This window comes from Monodelphis domestica, chromosome 5, assembly GCF_027887165.1.
Source record: "Monodelphis domestica isolate mMonDom1 chromosome 5, mMonDom1.pri, whole genome shotgun sequence".
In the NCBI taxonomy this organism is placed as follows: domain Eukaryota; kingdom Metazoa; phylum Chordata; class Mammalia; order Didelphimorphia; family Didelphidae; genus Monodelphis; species Monodelphis domestica.
In genome coordinates this window covers 294230649-294253109 of record NC_077231.1, presented here as the reverse complement: position 1 = coordinate 294253109, position 22461 = coordinate 294230649, and the positions used below count along the sequence as shown (strand labels likewise).

General features: G+C 37.4%; 1 protein-coding gene across 10 annotated transcripts in view; it reads left to right on the top strand.

Annotated features, from left to right (window-relative positions):
• Positions 1-22461, top strand: part of ZNF385D (zinc finger protein 385D) — a 408744-nt gene that overhangs the window by 374614 nt on the left and 11669 nt on the right. For all 10 annotated transcript variants that reach the window (XM_056800336.1, XM_056800331.1, XM_056800332.1 and 7 more), the window contains one exon: positions 10427-10669. In XM_056800336.1, the coding sequence (XP_056656314.1) occupies positions 10427-10669 (243 nt within the window). The remainder of the gene's footprint in view (positions 1-10426; positions 10670-22461) is intronic.

Here is a 22461-nt window from a genome sequence, read left to right as displayed (position 1 = left end):
AAAGCAGAAATTGATTGGCAGTCATCGAGAGTAATATGGTTATTTTCTTAGTTCCTTAATCACCTATTGTTGAAGAGTCCATTCATTTAATGAACAAATATCAAGGATTTTCTAAATAGCTATTCTCCACTAGTACAAGACTTGATAAATGCTCATTGACTTGATTTGACTTGTCAATATGTTAGCCAAGGGGAAATAGAGACAGATTGGCCACCGATTCTGCCCTCAATGTCCTTACATCCTGGATGGAAGGCGTGTTGGAATACATGTGCATATATAAGTAAATATAAATAATTGGGGAAGTTCTGAGGAAGGGCATAAATAGCTAAATATGGGGAGAGAGAATTGGCAAGGTCTTAAGTGGGCTTAAAAGAAAGCTAAGGAATCCAAGTGGGAGTGGTGAGAGAGGGACTACCCTCCAGCCACAAGGGGCTGCCTGTACAATGGAGAAGAGTTACAAAGATGAGCAATGAGTTAATGTAGTTTCCCTTGAAAAGCAGGAGAACATCAGCTGGTGTGGAAAATGCCCAGTATTAAGTAAGTAGGTTTAAGGTACAGTCCCCACTGAATCATAAAAATAGATATGGATGGGACCTTGGAGTCATCAAGTACAATTCCTTCATTTTATAATAGAGGAAACTGAGGCTGGAAGAAATGAATGTCTGTCCTGAAGTCACACAGGCAGTTGAGGGCATATCTATGATTCAAACCTAAGCCATTTGATTCAAAGCTCAACACTTTTCCTACTAGGCTTTTTCACATGTTTATGTAGGTGTGTATTTTAGGTATAATGAAAGCTGGCATAAAAACAACATTTAACTTTATTTAAAGGATAGCTGCCTAAAAGACCACATTTTCCTAGTCCTGATTCAGAACTTGGGAGTATTTAAGCCTATCCAAGACAAGATTACTGGGATTCTTGTGTCTAGTTCAAGCCATTATCTTTCATCTAAATAGTACTGGAATGTAGTAGGACAAATTGAAAAGAGCATAAGCCAAACTCTTGTGAATATGGAGGATTCATTCCTTTGTTAGGGTCCTCTCATATAGTCAGGTCTCTTCATCTTATTTACCTTGTTTCATCTCTCCTCCTTCTTTCTGGCCAATTATTCTCTTGTCTTATTTTGGGGTGACAGAGTTCAGAAATATTCCATTCTGGCTTGTAAGTGATATGGAATTTGACCAAGCTTTCTCATCACTGTTCTCAGTTTAGAGGACTATAAAACTATAATGACATCCATTGTTATATCACTAGTGAATTTCAAAGCAGAATTTGAACTGAGGTCTTTGGGACTTTGCATCAAGCACATGGCTGTGATTTGTTCTGTGTTACAGAACACCTTTACCAATCCAGAATGTAATGTACTTGCATAATGCAAGCAGCAAGTACCTCAGGTTAGGACTAGTGAAAATGAATTGACCACAATTCCTAACTCTTCAATACAGAGAAAAAACATGATGATTATCTGTGGGATAAATTAATCCTCTGTGTTCCATTAGGAATATTTTATAACTTATTTATAAATTGAGGAATTAGGATCACTTTTTTTCTGAAATGGAACTCAGAGGCCATCGAGTTCAACTTCCTCATTTTACAGATGAGGACGGTGAGTCACAAAGACATCAAGTGGCATCAAATACAGAATTGAGTTTGTTTACCAGATTTTATATTATTTTTAATTTTTAGAAATATCTATGATAATTCCAGTCAACATGGCTTGGTGAATAGAGCACCAGTCTTTGGAATCAGAGGAGCTAGGTTTAGGATCTACCTCTGAAAGAATCTAGCTGGTGAGACTGAGCAAGTCACTAAACTGCTAATTTCTCCCAGGCAATTCTCTGTACCTTTAAATAATGGACGTTCATTTGAATCTGTTCTCCAAGTGCCCCCAGAAGAAAACTTTGTAAAAATGAATTTATCGATCTTAATTCCTCAACCCTAACCCAAAAAATGACCTAATGAGCATTTCTTTAGATTATGGAAGTCTTCAGTAGATGCACTGGGGCTATGTTGAAAGGAGAGAAACAAACGGTCCATAATGAATGTGGAACTTTCTTTTTTCAGTCCATAACATGTCGTTGAGTACCAGCAATCTGTTTCCAAGTCAAAGCCAAGCAGTGACAGTTGCAATAATGGCTAGTTGCTGCTGGCTGTTGGCATGAGAACAGCTCCAAACTGGAAACCTGTCTTATCTCTGGACCTTCTTCCACCAGCTGCACCATGACCTTGATTCCAGGCTCCCAGCCTTTCACTCTCTCCTTAGGAGTCCCAAAGGCAAATGGTCCTGAGAATTAAATCAAGGGAATGGTAACTCTCTCCAAATAAAAATGAATCATTTCTCTGTTATTGAGCCTTTTGTTTTGGTAATACTGGGGTCCCAAGGCTCCAATTTGAGTATTTCTGTAGAGGTGGAAGCAGAGCCCACAAACCCGATAATCAGATTCATTGATGGACTTTTCTAACTGATTCTAACTTCACACTTTAAGGCTCTTTTCACGGTTGAAAAAATTCTTTCCTGGTCTGCCACTTGGCTTAAATGTTCTTTTTAACTCTAAAATGTTGACACATAAGTCACAGGGGGCGAGATCATTTTCATAAAAATGAATCATTGTTCTTACTCAGGCATTTTTAAATCATATTTGACTCTTTGTGACCCCATGTGGGGTTTTCATGGCAAAGATTATATAGTTGTTTCTCATTTCCTTCTCCAGCTTTTACAAATGAGGAAGCTGAGACCTATAGGGTAGAGTGACTTACCCAGGGCCATACAGTCAGTCAGTTTCTGAGGTCATATTTAAACTAAGAAAGATGAGTATTCCTGAGTCCAGGCCCAGTACTCTATCCACTGTGACTACTAGCTGCCACTAGAAACATCAATATCTCCTTACAGATGAAATACAGCAAGTCAATATAATAGTTCTAGGAAGGAAGTGGAAGAGGATGGTTATGCACAGTTCCATGATCTTATGGGCATTATTATGTGTAAAGCATGCCTATTGCCTAGACCAAAGGTTCGTAACCTGCTCTGACTAATATTCCAGGAACCTATGAATCCATTCTCAGATTAATGCTTCAAGGCGGCTAAAATACAGTATCTAGGTTCACAAAGAAAGCAATATTGCAAAGTAATTATCAGGATACATATTTATCAGAAACCAATTCCTAGACACTGAATTAAAAACTCTTGGTATCAATGACGAATGCAATTGGTTGGAGAAATTGTATTGCTTATTATTATGGGGGCAGCACAACTCAACATGGTTTGGCGAATAAAGCACCAGTCTTTAGAATCAGAGTTTGTTTAACAATAAGCTGGACCCAGAAATGAATGGACAGATTAAAGATGGAGTAGGGGAGGCATTTATTAAGTAACTTAAACACTGGACTAAATACTTTGCAAATATCATCTCATTTAATAAAGGGGATATATTGCTTTTGAAAAGTGGCAAAATTATTTTGATGACCTCAAGCTTCTCCCTGCTACAAAGGTTCTCTCTTTTTAGTACCAGTCTTCCTTTAGAGCTACTATATGGAATGCTAGTATCTCACAGAACAATGATTTGGACAGATTTATATTAGAGAAAGGGACCTCAACAGCTCTCTAGATCCACCCCTCATTTCCCAAATGAGGAACCTGAGGCAACATGAATTCTAATGACAGGAAACAAACATCATAGGCAGGATTTGAACTAAGTTCATTTTCCTTCAGGTTCAGTATTGTTTCTTTTTGTTTTTAAATCCTTACCTTCCATCTTAGAATCAATATTGATTCTAAGGCAGAAGAGTGGAAAGGCCTAGGCAATGGGCATTAAGTGACTTGCCCAGAGTCACACAGATAGGAAGTATCTGAGGCCAAATTTGAACCCAGGACCTCCCATCTCTGGATCTGACTCTCGATCCACTGAGCCACCCAGCTGCCCCCCTCAGTATTATTTCTAAGGAAACACTGAGAATCAACTGAAGGACAGTGGAGAGGTGCATTAAAAGTTACAAAAGAATTTGATGACTTATTGTGACCATTAAGTCACAACACATGGTAATAAATAGAATCGACATGGCATAATCGGTAGGAAAAATCTGAGTTAGAGTCAAAATTATGATTTTTAAAGCCCGTCAGAGCTCCCCAAATTATCTTTCTAACCTCTCTGAACACTCCTCTCATAATCCAACCAAATCTGCCTTCTCACTCTTTCTTGTGTATGGTATGCCATCTCTTTTCTCCATCCCTTGAGTCTTTTTCATTCCTACTCATAGAATTGCTCTTCTTTGTCTGTCTCTGTCTCTGTCTTTGTATCTCCCTCTCTCTATCTCTCTGCCTCTCTCTCTCTGTCTCTCTCTGTCTCTCTCTGTCTCTCTCTGTCTCTCTCTCTCTCTGTCTCTCTCTCTCTCTCTCTCTCTCTCTCTCTCTCTCTCTCTCTCTCTCATCAAGCAAAGCCTTCTCCATGAAGCCTTCTTAAGTCCTTCCAATTGCCAACATTTTCACTCCCTAACCAACTTGTATTTAATTTTTGTTGTGGAGTTATTTCAGTTGTGTCTGACTCTTCATGACCCTGTTTGGGGTTTTCTTGGCAGATACTGTAATGGTTTACCACTTCCTTTTCCAGTTAATTTTTCAAATGAGGAAACCAAAGCAAACAGAGTTAAATGACTTGCCCAAAGTCACATAGCTGGTAAATGTCTGAAACCAGATTTGAACTCAGATCTTTAGGACTGTGCCACCTAGATGTCCCCAATATTTAATTACTTCCTCATATTTTTCTTTGGTATTCTGTTCTACTCATGCTTATTTATTAACTTGCTGGCTTCCCCACTAGAGTATAAGCTCCCAAATCTCTTGTACGTAGCACACTTCATGACACAAAGTAGATTCTTAGTAAATGTTTATTGCTTAGTTGGCAGACTGTATGACCTTGGACAAGTTGTTGAGACAATGTCTAAGGAACTTTTAATACCATATATTGCAGAAAGGATGCAGATATGGATTAGTTGAGCTTTTACCTCATTCAGAAAGGTAAAATCCACTCTCGCCCCATCATGAGAATTACTTACAAATGCCAAAACAAAGAACGGATGGAAAGTTGCATCATCACAGGCAATGATGTGCCCTTGAAAACAGTGGATTCCCTCAAAGAGGGAAACATTGCTCTTCATTTATTTCCACTGTCTGGTAATAATCCTCCTAATCATTGCCAGAGCAAAGGAAAAATTCAGCCTCAACTCTGTGGTCTAAATGATCACACATTCCAATTTTGTGAAGCTGAATTAATGGGATTCTATTACATAGTCAAAATTAAACACAAATAAAAGAATGTGGCATAAATGTTTTTTTTTTAACATTTCCCTGGTACTTCAGACTATTGCCTTTATGGACTATGGTTGTATCTCTGAGAGAAGCTTTGTGGTCAGAAGTGTACTAGAAAGTAAAGCAGAGGAATTTAAGCTTTTGGATATTAAGCTCTCTAAACCCATCGCCTGCATGGAGCTCACTGTAAGAAATGCTGATACTTTGCTAAGCTCTAGGCATAGTGATTCAGGTGTCTCTAATCCAGCATAGCTTTTGGCATAAATGTACAATATCCTACGTGATTAGGAAAGATACAGACTTACCTGTCACTGGGAACACAAGATAGGTGGGTTTTGTTTATTCAGAACCATGTTAAGGTCTTTCGCTGTTTAAGAGAAAAGAAAAAGAAAGATTTTCTGAGCTCACAATAATACAGCGTTTATGGCTCGATACATAAATACTTGCAGCCCAAAGGAGCATCTGGTGGGAGCAGTTCTGTCCCAAAGATGAAAGGATGGGAGCACATATCACAGCGGAGAATGCTCAGAGCAAAGAAGGTGATCTAGCTTCATTTTCTCCTGATTTCTCAGCCCAGAGTCCTGTTCAGTGTAATACCTACATTAAAAGTGATCATTCTTTAAAGACCTGCCTGTGGGAAGAAGGGATAGTCTTAGCTGGTCACTTCCAGTGACTGGGCTATAAAATATCACAGACCACTTAATGGCATCTCAGTAAAATGCTGGGCAACTCTGGATGAGCTTGAGGGAAGCGAAGGAATTCAAGAGCTATTTTCCTTCCTTGAAGGGTATCTTTTTAGAATGAACAGATGCCTCCCAGATATAAACATTTCATCTAAAAATAAAACACTTTCCAGGTATATGCACTCTAGTGGTTTGGGGTGAGGACGGAAGGTAAGGGTCTCATCATACTTGTCACTCGTTTCAGTATCATCTTTAAATACAAAATATGATAGCTTCAAGTGAAATCAAATAACTTTTTATAAGATATGTTCATTAATATTTACATTTTAGGTTTGGTATAATAAATTAGGAAAAGATTACATTGTCCAAAAAAAAAAAAGAAAATTAAAACTGGAAAGAGCAACCAGGCCTGGAGATGAGAGGTCTTGAGTTCAAATCTACTCATTCTAGCTTTGTGACCCTGGGCAAGTCACTTAACCCCAGTTGTCAAATCCTTACTGCTTTTATGCCTTGCAATCAATACAGTATTGATTCTAAGACAGAAGATTAAGAGTTAAAAAAAACACACAGAAGAGACTAAAGGAGAGTGGGGAAAAGAAATGATATTACAAAACAAAACTTTGCATTTGGAAATGAGGAGACTCCTGATTTCAGATGTTTCCTTTTCTATTTACCACTTGTGTGGCACTTGACAAGTCACTTACCCTTTCTCTTCCTCAGCTTCCATATCTGTAATATGAGAGGATTCTTTCCAACTCCAAATCTATGACCCAAATATTCCATAGCTTCTTTGTGTCTTAAATGAAAAGGGATCAAAATAGGATTTCATTAACTCAGAGAACTTAAGGCAAAGGAAACCCATTGTATAACACAGGTCAACTCTTTCTGAGCTCCTTAAAGAATTAGAGTTGCCTAGTAGGGTGAGAGCTTTAGTGACTTTCCCAGGGTCAAATATCCAGCATGCATCAGAAGAACAATCTATGCATGCAACCAACAAAGCAAAAGTATTTTTCAAGAACTTTGTTCAAAACTTGAAATCAAAAAGAACAGGATAATACAGTCAAAGAATGGCTCTGGAGTCAGGGCAGTGATTCACCTTTGTCAGATCTTGATGATCTTGGTCCATCAACTGGCCTCTTCCAACTTTGACTTATTCATTTGTACACTAACAGGAATAGATTATATGATGTCAAAGGTCCCATCCAGCTCTAAATCCATGATTCTACATAAAAACTTAGTTATTCTAATTTCATGGGATTTAACTGGAAGGAACCCTAGAGATTATTCAGTTTAAATTCAGTTTAAATCCCACATTTTACTGATTTTACTTGAGTGTTAGGGAAGCAATGTAATCTAGGTTCATAAAACTCCTAAATAAATGACAGTTAAGATTTGAATTAAGTTCCTCTGACTCTATAGATGCAGCCCTCTCTCCCTATATCATCCAACCTCTCACAGTCCATTGTTGTTTTGTATTTTCCTGAAGAAACTACACCCAGTAACCTTAAAGTCTAGACAAAGTCTTTTATAATCTGTAATGTCGTTCTTATGGGTCTTCTTTTTAATAGATGCAATCTGTTTTTGGCTGGAAAGGCTGGGTATTTTTGTGGTTTTGTTTGTGTGGCTCTCTACATATGCAAGTCATAACTCATTTTAATAGAGACCACAGTGGATTTCTGTAGCACTTACTCTTCCCAATATCAGATGCTAGGCAGCTTGGGTGATAAGCTGTTCTGAAAGTAGCTAGTAGGTGCATGACAGTTCCATCAGAGTAGCCCTGCTCCCAGGCTGGTAATGGAAACTGTCAGTTTTATCGAAATTGTTCAACCTGGTGCTCTCCTGGCAGAGCCATAAGAACTCAGGCTCTTTTCAATCTCTGTGTCACAATGGGACTTGGAAGAATGAACTTAGAAGAAGAATCTTGAAATCAGGAATCTGCCAGGCAATGAATAGAATGTCAAGATTACCCAACAAGTAGGTCCCTTTTTAATTTTGGTGAATGGAAATATTGATGCCATGACTTGAGATGAGTTAAAAAGTAAAGTAACCTCTCCTTGTTGCTCCAAACCCTAAAGAAAACGGTGGTACATTGGTAAAACTCTTCTTAGCAACTATCAATTTTTTATTATTGGCACCAATGAAGGAAAGCATCTGTATAGATGAAAATAACTTTACAAATAGAGGATCCATTTCCATTTTCACCAACCATTAAAGAAAATCTTTAGATGAAGCCACAAGAGGAAGAATTGCTCTAGATCCAGTGATGTAATTCAGAATCCAGTGGAGGGTGCCAAGAAACCCAAGGGAGATTGTAAGGTCTTCGGGATTTAAATGTGTTTCTAAAACGAATAGTTACCATACTTTCCTTTATTTTCTAGAAGCACTACATATCCAGGTGAAAGGAGTTAAGTCTAGAAATCTTGTGGCAGAATTTTTCCTGGCCAGATTTACACCTAATATTCTCTCATTTTCTCTCTCTCTCTCTCTCTCTCTCTCTCTCTCTCTCTCTCTCTCTCTCTCTCTCTCTCTCTCTCTCTCTCTCTCTCTCTCTCTCTCTCCATTTCTCCCTTTTTTTCTGTTTCTCTCTCTCACTAAATAATTGAGGCAGCTTGCCCAGAATAGATTTGACCTCTTAACTAGTATTATCTGAGTTCAACTTCTGCTTCTGACCCATTCTGTGACTCTGGACAAATCCCCCATATTCTCAGTGCCCCAGACATTATTTTAAGACTCTTAATTTGTAGAGAAAGTGGAAATCTTCATTGGTAGAGGAAAATGTTTCTTCACGATCTCTCTACATCATTAAATGCATAATTCTTGTTCAAAAATATATAAGTTCACAGATGGAAATGTGTTAATATCAATAATAACAACATCTTTTATAGTGCCTGCTATGTATCTAGCACTATGTTAAACACTTTGCAAATATTATCTCTTTTGATCCTCACAGTAACCCTGGGAGGTAGTTGTTATTGTTATCTCCATTTTACAAATGAGAAAATTAAAGCAGACGGTGGTTTTAATGTGTTGCTCAGGTTTCCACAGCTAGTAAGTGTCAGCATCTAGATACAAACTCAGATCTTTCTTATCACTGTAGCTAGATAAGTCAGCAGATAAGAGTGCTAGGACTAGAGTTAAGAAGACTCATATTCACAAGTTCAAATCTGGCTGCAGGAACTTACTAGCTTTATGACTCTAGGTAAGTCACTTGACCCTATTTGTCTCTTTTTCCTCATTCATAAAATGAGTTGAAGAAGAAAATGGCAAACGGCTCCAATATCTTTATCAAGAAAATCCCAAATGGACTTATAGGAGAATAGAGAAAGAACTGTGGGAGTAGAAACACAGAAGAAAAACAACTGCTTGATCACATGGGTTGATGGGGATAGGATTGAGGATGTAGACTCTAAATGATCACCCTGGTGCAAATATTAATAATATGAAAATAGGTCTTGATCAATGACACAGGTAAAACCCAGTGGAAATGCTCATTGGCTATGGGAGGGGATGGGAGGACGGGAGAGAAAGAACATGATTCATGTAACCATGGAAAAATATTCTAAATTAATTAAATAAATAAATTTAAATTCTTTTAATAACATCCCATATGGGTTAAAAAAAGAGTCCAACATGACCGAATGATTAAACATCTTCCTGACTCCATGCCTAGCCCTCTATCCACTGTGCTACCCACATGGATATGTGGATACATATAGACTATGTATTTACATATTAATAAGTTTAATCTTTTAAAGCAGTACTGAATAGACACTTCCAGAAACAATAACTTTTGGACTGTTTATTTACCTAATGAGATATCATATCCACATCCCATTATTACATGCACATATTTGGAAAAGGAATACATCTGTGTCTTAAAAATATTTAAATAATATTGCAATAAATAATATAATGAAATATAATAAATACATAATATAATACATATAATAAAATATTAATATTTGGGGAATGGAGGAGGAAAGAAGGAAAGGCGGAGAGAAATAAGAACAAAATGATCATATGAAGAAGAACTCGGGGAGATGAGTCAAGAATAATGAATATTTCTTTATCATAACACTCTTCATTTTCTTGTGTTTATGTTAACCTGTCAGGGATATTCCCTTGAACCATACAAAATGGGGGGGGGGGAATAAGGATTCTGCTAACATGTAGATTCACATGGAAAATCAATTCATTCTAAGAAACCATGTATGTGTATGTATGTGTGCATATGTGTACATACATGCCTTTGTCTATAAGGTATATGTGTCTGTTCTGGGTGTGTGTGTGTGTGTATTTATCCATCCATCCATCCATTTGCACCCACTGCCAAGGATCATCTGGGTTTTATACCACATTATGTAGTTATGGGACTAGATTTCCAGATAAAGGTAAAAAGTGGTCATTTCCCCCCTTAATTCTTGGTTGTTTTGACTGCAGACAGTACCGCAGGGACACCAGCAATATCGACGACGACAACCGTGGAAATTCGCAAGAGCAGTGTTGTGACAACAGAGATCACCTCGAAGGTGGAAAAGACGCCCCCCACCACCACCGCCTCTGGCACCAACAGCACGTGTCCTTCGACGGAGACCGAGGAAGAGAAGGCCAAACGGCTTCTGTATTGTTCGCTATGCAAGGTTGCTGTCAACTCGGCCTCCCAGCTGGAGGCACATAACAGCGGTGAGACGTAGCAATTTCTGTTCTGTCTCAACAGCTCTGCAATTATCTTCCTCAGAATAGATTAGAACTTTTTTGTGGCAGGGGACCAAAAGGTGCCAGAAAACTGGCAATTATAGAGGATTTATTAACCATTAAAGAATAAAAATGACAAGCAGGATGTCACTTATGTGGGCAAAGGGAAGGATGCTGGCTAGTGCTTGGCAAAGCCGCATGTTGTATTTTGGGGGTTTTTTGTCGTCATTCTCATCATCATTTTTTTTTTGCAGAAAATTCACCTTTAAAGGTGGTGTGTCATCAAAAGTTACCTTTAAGTGCTGCATCCCCTCCTAAGTTCTTTGAGGATGTTCTCAAAGCTTTCCTTCATTTTGGACAACCCACTGGTCATTCGTTTCCCCTAAAGTGGCTCCCATCCCCAGCCCCATTTCTCACTGAGTTGTTGCTATTTATCGTAGACTCGGACTTAGAAGAATTATTAACAAAGTCGATCTTGATTTGTTCACTTTCTTGGAGATACATTGTGTTATCTGTGAATGTTATGGTGGCTTTTGACCATATACCTTGATACTATCCATGTCAAAGAATATCAATATTTAAACCAGAGTAGAAAGATCAGACTTTGGAGCTCTCTCTCTACTTACCCCTGCCAGCTCCCCAAACAAAATCCCAGGGAGCATCAGTTGGTGTTAGGCAGAAAGCAGTCAGTCTAGAATTAATTCTTACTACTATACATTCGACCAGTACTTCATGCTTTCCATGTTTCAGAATTATAGAATCCAGATTGAGAGCTGGAAGAGAGTAGAGTGCCATTTAATTCAACCCTGTCCTTAGTGGAAGAATTGAAGCTTGAGATCTCGGGAAGTTAAATAATTTGCCCAAGATCACAAAGATAGTAAGCCTCAGCACTGGGACTTCAACCATCATTTTCTAATTCCAGAGCTAGTGATTTTTCCACTGAGTCAAGGAGCTTTTCCACTCATGTGCATCACAAAAATAAGGGTCTTGCTTCACCCAAATGAATCCCCAGTCATGGCAATGTGACACTCTGAAATGAACATCTATAGGCAGTGTGGTAGAATATCATTTTTTTTTTATCACAACGATGACTATTTAAGGAGACAAGGGAGTACACTGGTTTTTGTAGTTGTTTAATTTTTTCAGTTGTGTCCAACTTTTCATGAATCCATTTGGAGTTTTCTTGGCAGAGATATTGGAATGGTTGACCATTTCCTTCTCTAGTCCATTTTAAAGATGAGGAAACTGGGCCAAGCAGGGTTAAATAACTTACCCAGGGTCACATAGCTAGTAAAGTGTCTGAGGCCAGATTTGAACTCAGGAACATGAGACTTCTTAAATTCAAGCCCAGCACTCTATCCAGTATGCCACCTTACTTCCCTAAAGAGTGACTGTGCCCCAGTGCAGTGCTGAGTTCCCTGAATTTGGAAGCTAAGGACTTGGGCTTCCTGACATACACCTAACACATTACTTTACATGTCCTGGTCTTAGCTTCTTTATATATAAAATGAGGGAGTTGGACAACATGCCCCCCAAAATCCTTTGTAGATAAAAGTCAAAGATCCCATAGTCTGATGAAATATTTTTCTTCTTTGCCATTCCAATATGGCCCTTTAGAATTGTCCAACGCTGTACCTTTGAGCCACCATTTTGGATCTTAGTTCCCTATATGTGAAAAGGAAGTGGTAGATTCGGGGAGCTCTGAGTTTGCTCTCAGCTCTCAACCTATAATAAATGGCCCTTCAGTTTACTGCCTTAGATTCTAAGAGGAAATCTTACTGGGCACCACATTGTCTCCAATGCTTTTATAAAGGGCTGAATTCTTTGGCCATAATGACAATCTGAAGGGGATTCTCTGTGATACCAGGATAAACCCAAGATTTAATAGAACAACTTTATGCCGATAGAAAGGTGCCAAGCCCATCAGCATATGCCAGGTATTGACTTTGAAAATCTAATGCAATAATTGCCCAGGCAGACTAATTCTTTTAGCTCTTATCTGCCTTCTGCATGTGAAGTTCTGTATTTCTTCCCAGTATTGTTTCCTGTTCCATTCCAAAATGGCCCTATGGTTTACTGCCTTAGATTCTAAGAGGAAATCTTACTGGGCATCACATTGTCACCAATACCTTATAAAGGACTGAATTCTTTGGTCATAATGACAATCTGAAGGGGATTCTCAGTGATACCAGGATAAACCCAAGATTTAATAGAACAACTTTATGCTGACAGAAAGGTGCCAAGCCCATCAGCATATGCCAGGTATTGACTTTGAAAATCTAATGCAATAATTGCCCAGGGAGACCAATTCTTTTAGCTCTTATCTGCCTTCTGCATGTGAAGTTCTATTAGAATTCAGTGAGAGTTCATTAGTTCAGGGGCAGAGATGCGCTGAGAAAATCTGGCCCTGAGTCAAAATCTATACCCTACAGATGCGTGGTGTGTATTCTTGTTGCACCAAAGACACTGGAGGATAAAACTTATTGGAAGTTCAATTATTTCTCAAGAAGACTGATCCATTCACCACTCTAGCATGATAACATTAATTTTAGGGAGAAGATCAATTCAGCTAGCCGTATGCTGAGCAGATAAATAAATTGTGATCTTTGGGCCTGAAGTTAATTTCTAAAGGAAATAGGAATCCATCTCCAATTGTCCTCTGAAACATGTGGTTCAGAAACAAATAATATAAAAGCTAAAGGAATTGTGGATGATGGAAGAGGGACAGGGGATAAGGAAGAGTTTGTAACAGGGAATGGAGGAGTTGAAGGGATAGAGGGAATATGGATTCTGGTGAGGTAAAAGGAGAGAGGTACCCCTGCTGAGAGGCTGTCTTTGAAAAATAGTGTTCCAGAAAAATGGGCCAACTATGATAGCCAGAGGGGATGTCTTCTTCATTGATTGATGTTGAAGATACTCCAGGGCAGGTAAGCAAGGACCCTCCTTAGAGACAAGCCTCCCTCCAGGCCAAGGCCACCTGGCAGGGGTCCAATAAGGAAATTTATGGTTGAATGGATGTCCTTAGGTTCTGCTCCCTCTATGTTCCTTGAAATGATAGTCCTCTTATCTGACTGCAGGTTATTTAACTCAAAATGAATTTAATAACAAGTTTGGATTCAGAAGGTATCAGGGTAGAGGGAATAGGGATTGCCCTATACTTTTTCACAGATTGGGTTTGAATCTTTTTCAGCTTTTGAGCTGAGGCCAGGCCTTGCAGGCTTGTGGAGGATATCTTTATTCTTGTCTATGCTAATCTATGAGAGTTTTCTTAAGATTAAAGTCTTTAGCAGTAGACAGCAAAAGGAAGAAAAGATTCTGACTTTCAGAGCTGATTGGGCCTATATCTTCAGTCTAACACCCTAAAGACCACTCTTAAATTCAAGCTGCTCCCCTTAAATCCCTTTGTTTGATGACACAATCACAGGAATCCAGGTGGAGCACACAGTTGGGAAATGTCCAGGAATAGAGGTACTTCTATCCAGAGTCAGGGACAGAGCGCTCCTTCCAGTTCAAGGGCCAGGAAAGAGCATCCTTTGAGAGCAACTGTCACTCTCCAAGTCGTCCCTCCCCCCACCAACTCTCATTGCTGTCCATCTTCACTCTAACATTCCAATTGCTGTCTGTTCCACCTCAATGGCAGAAAGGCCAAAACTTGTTTCAGTTTTCCTTTCCACTATAAGAAAAGCAAGTAGCTTTGTTTCTTGCTCTTAAGATGAAGGGAGGTAGAGATGGAAAATGAACTTAGCAGAAGGAAGTCTGGATAAGGAAACTCTTTCTGTGAAGGCATTTCAGCAATTACTCATAACTTACAATTTGAAAGAGTAGATCATAGTTCTGACAAGTTAAGGAACTTGCCAGGATCCCATAGCTTGCAAACATGAGCTCTGTTTCCTGGCTATAAAGACAGAATTCTAGGTTCTCCCCAAGCTGCTCTAGGTATGTCAAAGTTCTACTCTAATATAGTTTCTTGGGGATCTGAGACAAGACTTCCTCATCCTTGAAAGAGAGCTCAATCCATGAATAAACAAACATTTATTATAATTATTTATATAATAATTCTTTTATATGGCAGTGTGCAGCACTGAAATGAGCAAATGTAGGCAGTATGGTGGAATATATTTTTTCCTAGAATGGCAATGACTATTTGAGGAGGTGTTATGATATTAATATTATTATTAATACATAGTTATTATTTAATATTACTACTGAGCAGAGCATTAGTAAAAGCAAGACAGTTCCTGCCTTTAAGCAGCATATTTTCCACTGGAATAATAATATGTCTTTGACACTCTTCAAAAACTTTTCAAGAATGAACAAAAACTGTTTTTCATATTATTGCTTAAATAATAACAATCACAAGTGTACCTCCTTCCTTTTCATGGATTCTATATGTTTTTATGGTGTTTCTTTTACTTTTTCTCTTATGGGCATTCATTTCAAACAGAAAGAAAATGTCATTAGTCAGTGTCCTCCAATAAATTGGAACCTAGCATAACTCAGGCAAGATCTTGTCTAAAATAGCTTTAGCATCTTATCTGTGAAGAAAGCTTTGCTAAGAAAATTAACTGTATCAGCAGAATATTCCAAAGCACTGTTTTTTCAAGTGTTTTAGAAGCCTTTGTTTATTTGTTGATAGATATAGCCTGAATTCACACCTGTCTCAGAAACAAACTGTATGACTCTGGGAAAGCCATTCTATTTCCCCTAGGCTCAGTTTTCCCCATTAGTAAAATGGAAATAATAATAGCACCTACATTCTGGGTTGTTGTGAGAATTAAATGAGATAATATGTGGGAAATGTTTTTTAAATCTTAAGATACCATAAAAATATTAGCTATTAGTATGTACTAATTACAAATCATTTTATCTACACTTTGAAGGAATCTCTTTTCTCCTCATCATTCTCTCCAAAAAAAATATGTCTTCGTCCACACCTGGTAGATACTTCCTCATCTCTAAAGGCTAAATTTTTTCTCATATTTTAAGCCTTTAAAAAAAGTAAAACTCATTCAGATCTCTTCAACATAGAGTGATCTTTCCCTCCTTAAATTCTCTTGTGGTCTTTTTTATGGACTTTTCCTTTGTCCCATACAATTCCTCTTGGCCTCAGACTTATGTAGCTATATGGTATCCCTCCTATTGGATTATAAATTTCTTGAGGGCATGGGCTGTTATTTTTCATCAGTGCAGAGTGCACTTAGTATACTTTCAGGCCCATAATAGGCACCTCATAAGTACTAATTGATTGTTGCTTAGTGAATATTGTTTTGTCAAATTAAACATTCACATTATTGAATTCACAGAGGTGTATTTAACCCACAATATTTAACAATCAATAACATTCATTAGATACTACTATGTGTCAGAAACCATTCTAGGGGACTGGGGTTATAAGGACAAAAAAATTCCTTGCCTTCAAAGAACTTACATTCAGGGAGAGAATAAAATTACCTACATGCATATACAAAGCTGAAACATTTCACCTTTGTTGAAAGGGGATTAGAAGCTGAGAAACTGCAAAAGACCATTTGCAAAATGTGGGACTTGAGTCTTGAAAGGAGCTTGGGTTTCTAAGAGGCACTGTTGAAGAGAGGAAGTATTCCAGAAGAGCAGAAAAGGGCACCAAGCGGAAAGATGTAGCATCATGGGAGGAAAAGGCAATGCAAGTCCATATGGTGGGGCTGTATGAAGTAAAATCATGTCACCATACTAAAATAATGACCGAGTTAGCCCGACTTCTGGTTCCTGGTAGCAGAAGACCATGAGGATTAAGAGGGAGAAAAAAAGAAAAGAATTTCTCCCTCCCTTTTCTATTAGAGTCAGCTCCTCACTCTCCAGATTACTTTCCTTTTTTCTTTCTTTTTAAAAAACTCTTACCTTTCATCTTAGAATCAATGTTCTATGTTGATTCCAAGGCAGAAGAGCTATAAGGATTGGGCAACTGGAGTTACATGACTTCCCTAGGGTCACACATCTAGGAACTATAGGACATTATATTTGAACCCAGGACCTCCCATCTCTAGAGCTGGCACTTAATTCTTCTAGCCACCTACCTGCTCCTCCAGATTACTTTTCTACCTTGATCTTGTGTAACCCATCAGCAAAAGTGTCTTATAGTTCCTTTCTATAATCTCTCCCCATTTGAATGTAAGATCCTTGAGGACAGGGATTGGCTTTGCTTTAGCTTATATTTTTATATCCAGTATTTATCACAGTGCCTGACATTTAATGAGTATTTAATAAATATTTTATATAATATATAATCCCCCCCTCCCATTGACTGTGTATCCACTTGGCTTTGGGAGACTTTGAAATACCAAAGTTTATCATGAGTGCTTTAACATCTTCCCTTCTACACTAATTACAGTTTTACTATTTTAATTAATAAGCACATTAATAAGTGGCTGTGAGTATAAAATGGGATCATATTTGTAAAGTGTTTGGGAAATGGAAGGCACTACATAAATGCCATCTATATTATTATTACTCTCATTGATATTGTTCTTTTGTGGGGTAGTGACTAGATTGCTAGGCTTGAACATCAGAGAGAAGTGGATTTGGATTCCACTGTCTATGCTGGGTAACTTGCTTAGCTTTCAAATGTCTCAAGTAAATCCTTAGGACTTAAAAAAAAGTCAATTCTATAAGTGTTTATTCATTGCCTCCTCTAAAAGCCCAAGGCTACAAATACAGAATTGAAACAAATGCCATGAAGGAATTTATCCATCCACATTTTCAATATTTAGACACATCTCCTAAATCACAGATAGGTTGGGTTCAGCAGCCACAAAAGCCATACCTAGAACTCACCACCTGCAATGGAGAGCCTGCTCCCTTTATTATTCTTTGAGTACGATTTCTCCTTTTTTGTCCTGAGACAAAACATTTGTCTCCCTGTCATCGACACAGAGAAGGAATAAAGACATTTTTTTCTAAAGAAGAAAGCAAATAAAATGGAAGATAAGTGGGTCTACATGTTAGAGAACAGAAAAATAGAGGCTTTGAGTCAGTAGCAAAAAGTGACACTGGCCAGCCTCAGTCCATCTGGGCACCCACATCATTGGCGGAGATCCAGCCCCAGTTGTCACCCTGATTGATCACCTTCCAGAGAGCCAGTCATGCATCACTTTTGCCCAATGGAGAGGTCTCAAAGCTGCTTGAAGTAGGGGTGTTCAGCTCTATTGCAATGCGAGGAATGGATAAGAAGGCAGTGGAGGTCACTAATTCACTTGCCTCCCTTGGTCTTCTCCAGTCTTTTGACAAATATGACTTTAATATCTCAGGGTGTCCTTGGAATCTGTCTATGTGTTCCTTTTGGGAGATGATCTGTTTGGGGATTAGAGATCAGAGCCATTTGAAGACAATTAGTTCACTTCATCGTGTGTCCCTCCTTCTCTGAACAGGGGTTAGCGATGGCCCAATATTTCTCTAACTTGATGTTTGTATTTTGTCAGGCTGTGACATATCGGGTCATCCTTGTGTATTTTCAAAGATCAAGTACGTTTTCTTCTGGAGGTCACAGCGACTGCTTTGTGCCTCTTCCTCTTTCCTTTAGTTGATGAAAGAGCAAATTAGAATTTAAGCAGGAATGTGGACAGAAAACCTGGAAACTCATCACCCATGAGGCAGTAGGGAGGTCTGCCTGATCCCTAGTTTGGCAATATGAACATTATAGCATGTAGCTGCCTCTAGATGGGAAGGAGAGAAGAGATGCCAGATTCAAACACCCACTTCCAACAGTGAGAGAAGAATTGAGAGGAGGGTGTCACACATTTGTAGCAGGTCTTCATGTAGGGAACTGAGTAAACTCAAAGGCCAGTGAGAATGAGCTTTGATCACTTTAAGTGATCAAACTTTGATGATGAAGAAAAGTTGAGGAAATAATGAAAAATGATTTTTATTTTATATTTTAAAATTATACATCAAATATAAAATTATAAAAAATAATGAAAGCTTTAGAACCAAACATCATCATCATGATCACTAATATTTACATATATTTAATATTTACACTAATATTTACATAACACATTGTACTAAGCAATTTACAATTATGATCTCATTTGATCCTCACAACAACCCTAGGAGGTACGTGTTTTTCTTATAGATTGATTATAGGATAGCTCTATTACCATATTATTGAACTTCATTGTATAGTTGAAGAAACAGAAGCAGACAAAGGTCAAATGATTTGTCCAAGGTCATACAGGCAGTAATTGTCTGAGACTGGATGAACTCAGGTCTTTGTGATTCCAGACCCCTGTTATCTATCCATAGTACCAAGTCCCCCTAGAACTCTCCTAGGAAGTGGCTGGACCCAAAGGAGGTTGATTCATTTTTATAGAGTTTGGAGCCAAATCATAGATTTTAGAACTTGAATCCATCCTTGATTGTCTTTTCTTCATATAATGATGATATTAGTGGGAATATCCAGTCTGGGTTACAGTCATTATAGTTCAGATGTTTAGAAACTTAAGAATATTTTCCTTTAAAAGGGTTGTTTTAAATTGTGGTATCTGATGGTGATGGAATACTATTGTGTTGTAAGGACTGATGATCTGGAGGATTTCTGTATGAACTGGGAGAACCTCTGTGAACTGATGCAGAGTGAAATGAGCAGAACCAGGAGAACATTGTACACAGAAAGTAAAACATTGTGGAAAAAATCCAATGTAATGGACTTTGTTACTAGTAGCACTACAACAAGCCAGGACACTCCTGAAGGACTTATGGGAAAGAATGCTAACCACATTGAGAGAAAGAACTATGGGAGTAGAAATGCAAAAGCAAAACACCCGACATCATTTATCACATGTATTTGTGATCATACGATTTGGGATTTAGGCTTTTAAAAATTGCTCTATAGAAAAAATGAATAATATGGAAATAGGTATCAAGTGATAACATTTGTACAACACAGTGGAATTGCTTATTGGCTCTGGGAGGGGGAGGGAAAGGGAAAGAAAATGAATTATGTAAACATGGAAACATATTTTAAAATAAAATTAATTACTTTTTAAAAATAAATAAAAGGGTTGTTTTAAGGGAAAAGACCAACTTGCACAAAATTATTTCTAGTTCTTTTTGTGGCAGCAAAGAATTGGAAATTAAGGGGGTGTCCATCAGTTGGAGTATGATTGAACAAATTGTGGTATATGATGGTGATGGAATACTATTGTGCTGTAAGGAATGATAAACAAGATGACTTCAGAAAGAGCTAGAAAGTTCTATATGAACTGAGACAGAATGAAATAAGAGGAACCAGGAAAACATTGTACATAGTAACAGCAATGTTGTGGAATTATCAAATGTGATAGACTTAGCTATTATTGGCAATATAGTGATCCAGGATAGTTCTGAGGAGCTTAAGACAAAGAATGTTATTAACCTCCAGAGAAAGAACTGTTGAAATCAAAATGCAGATGAAAGCATATGATTTTTCAATTGTTATTTGGGGTTTATATTTTGGGGTTTGGGGTTTTATAAGGCAATCCTACTTTAACTTACTTATTCTGTGCCATACCTATCAAAATACCAAAACCTTTTGATAGAATTAGAAAAAATGATAATAAAGTTCATTTGGAAGAACAAAAGATCAAGAATGTCAAGAGAACTAATAAAAATATACATATTTATATACATATGTATACAACATAGAAGAAAACTAGTCTTTATATATATTTGTATATGTATGTATTTATATATTTCATTTAAACATAGAAATAATTCTAACAATTATTTTCTGACATTTTAGGATTCAGATTTTCTCTGATATATAGGTTATACCACTACTTTCATGCAGTACATACTTCCATATTGTTCATGTAGTGATAGTACTAGTTTTCTTATCCATAAAATGGGTGAGAAGATAGACTCAAGTACTTCTACCTCTAGTGCCTATATCCCCACTAGTCTATGTACCCTACTTGATTCTTTCCATTTTCATTTCTTAGCCTTTCCTTTTTCTAAAATCTGCCAACCAATCATCTTCTCAGTCTCGTTGACAAACCAGCCAATCATGGCAGATCAGATATAATATTTGTATGCCTTCAACTAGCCAATCAGAAAAGATAGAATCTTTGCGTCCTCAGTTCTTCTCATTTACTGCTATCCTTTCCCTGATGCTCAGTTTCTACATTTGCTTCTAGAGATACTTCATTTATCTTTTACTCCCTTATTTATCGGGCACCTCAGTGTTCTGGATGCTTAAGAATGTCATCTGACTAATCTTTGGATCCCCCAAATAAGACTGAATATGGACAAAAGTACCCAAATAAGTGGCATAGACAGCAAGTCTTTTAAGAATTTAGAAGTCAGTGAATCTTAATGGGGGACAGAAGATTTCATTTGGAGCTTGATTGGTGCTCAAGATAACCATTAAAAGTCCCAGTTAAGCAGAATTTTGCTTTCTTAGGCTACATGGTATGAATCTAAGACCATGTACTGAACAAGAACTTTCAAATGTGCTATTTCTAGAAAATGCATATTTCCTACTCATTTATTTAAAGTTAAATAGGGCAAACTTGGGCTAAATAAGCAATTAGGAGAGATATTTGGGGAAGGCAGGGGTTGACTGAGGAATTATTCATTTATGTTAAAATATCAGTTAGCTAATACTCAAGTATCACTCCTCAAACCATTAGAAAACTGGCATTTTTTTCTCTTTTTTAAGGTCAGAAATAGAAATTTAAAAATCACAGAGTCAAGGACACCAAAAAGGTTCCAGAATTGCCTAATGGATGATAAAGAAAGGCAAAAGCTTCAGAAGATACTTCTACAAGTCTACATATGTAAAACCCATCTAGTAAGATAATAAAACTGGAAATTTCACACCTTTTTAGAAAGCCTGTAAAAATAAGGTTGAAATCTAATTCTTATACCAATGGAAAAATGAAGAAGCCCTTGTCAAAACATGATCTCTAGAGAATTCAGAAAAATTTTGTAGAAAAATATAATTCAACTCAGTCCAACCTGAAGCACACGACCAAGGGAAATGTATTGCCTCATCCCTGGCTTGCCAAAAATACAGGTTCCTTAGAGATTTGGGAGGATGGGGAGAATTCCAATAGGCAGTGTAGAACAAAATGAGGCTCATCTTATTGTCCTCGACATAAGGCTCTCTAGAAAATGACCCTTTTGCTATATGGTATTTTTGCAGCACAACTAAATGACAATTATTTTCACTTAATCAGAAAATCCCATTTTTCAAACTTTTTGAGTTTTGCTCATTATTATTATTATTATTATTACTAAATTATTACTAATTATTACTATTATTATTTTATTATTATTACTAAAGTTCAAATTTCTGATGGTGTTTGTTTAAATATACTTTGACGCAGCAGCCTTTTTATGAGAAAATGGTGATCTACTTTTCATTTTGGTAACCAATCCCTTATGTTTTGTTTTAAAATTAAAAAAAAAAAGTTCCCCAGGTAAAAAGAAGGCAGAATATAAGGAAAGTATTCATTTTGATGTTGCCTTCATTCCAGTAGAATGCTAGCAAGCTCTTTGGATGCAGGGACTGTCATTTCTTGTTTTCATAATCTAGCCTAGCATAGTGCTTTTCAAAACCATGAACAATTAATACCTCTTAAAGGGATTCATTTTGGAGGAAAGCATGGTTCATAGAAATGATAATAATAAAAGAATATGCCTGGGTCATAATTCAAATATTTCTATAATTCCTAAAAAGGAAAATGAAAAGCTATTCCTGCCTATGATTTCTATTTTGGGGAGGGGAAAAGAGTTGATATTTGAGCTACTTAAATACTATTTAC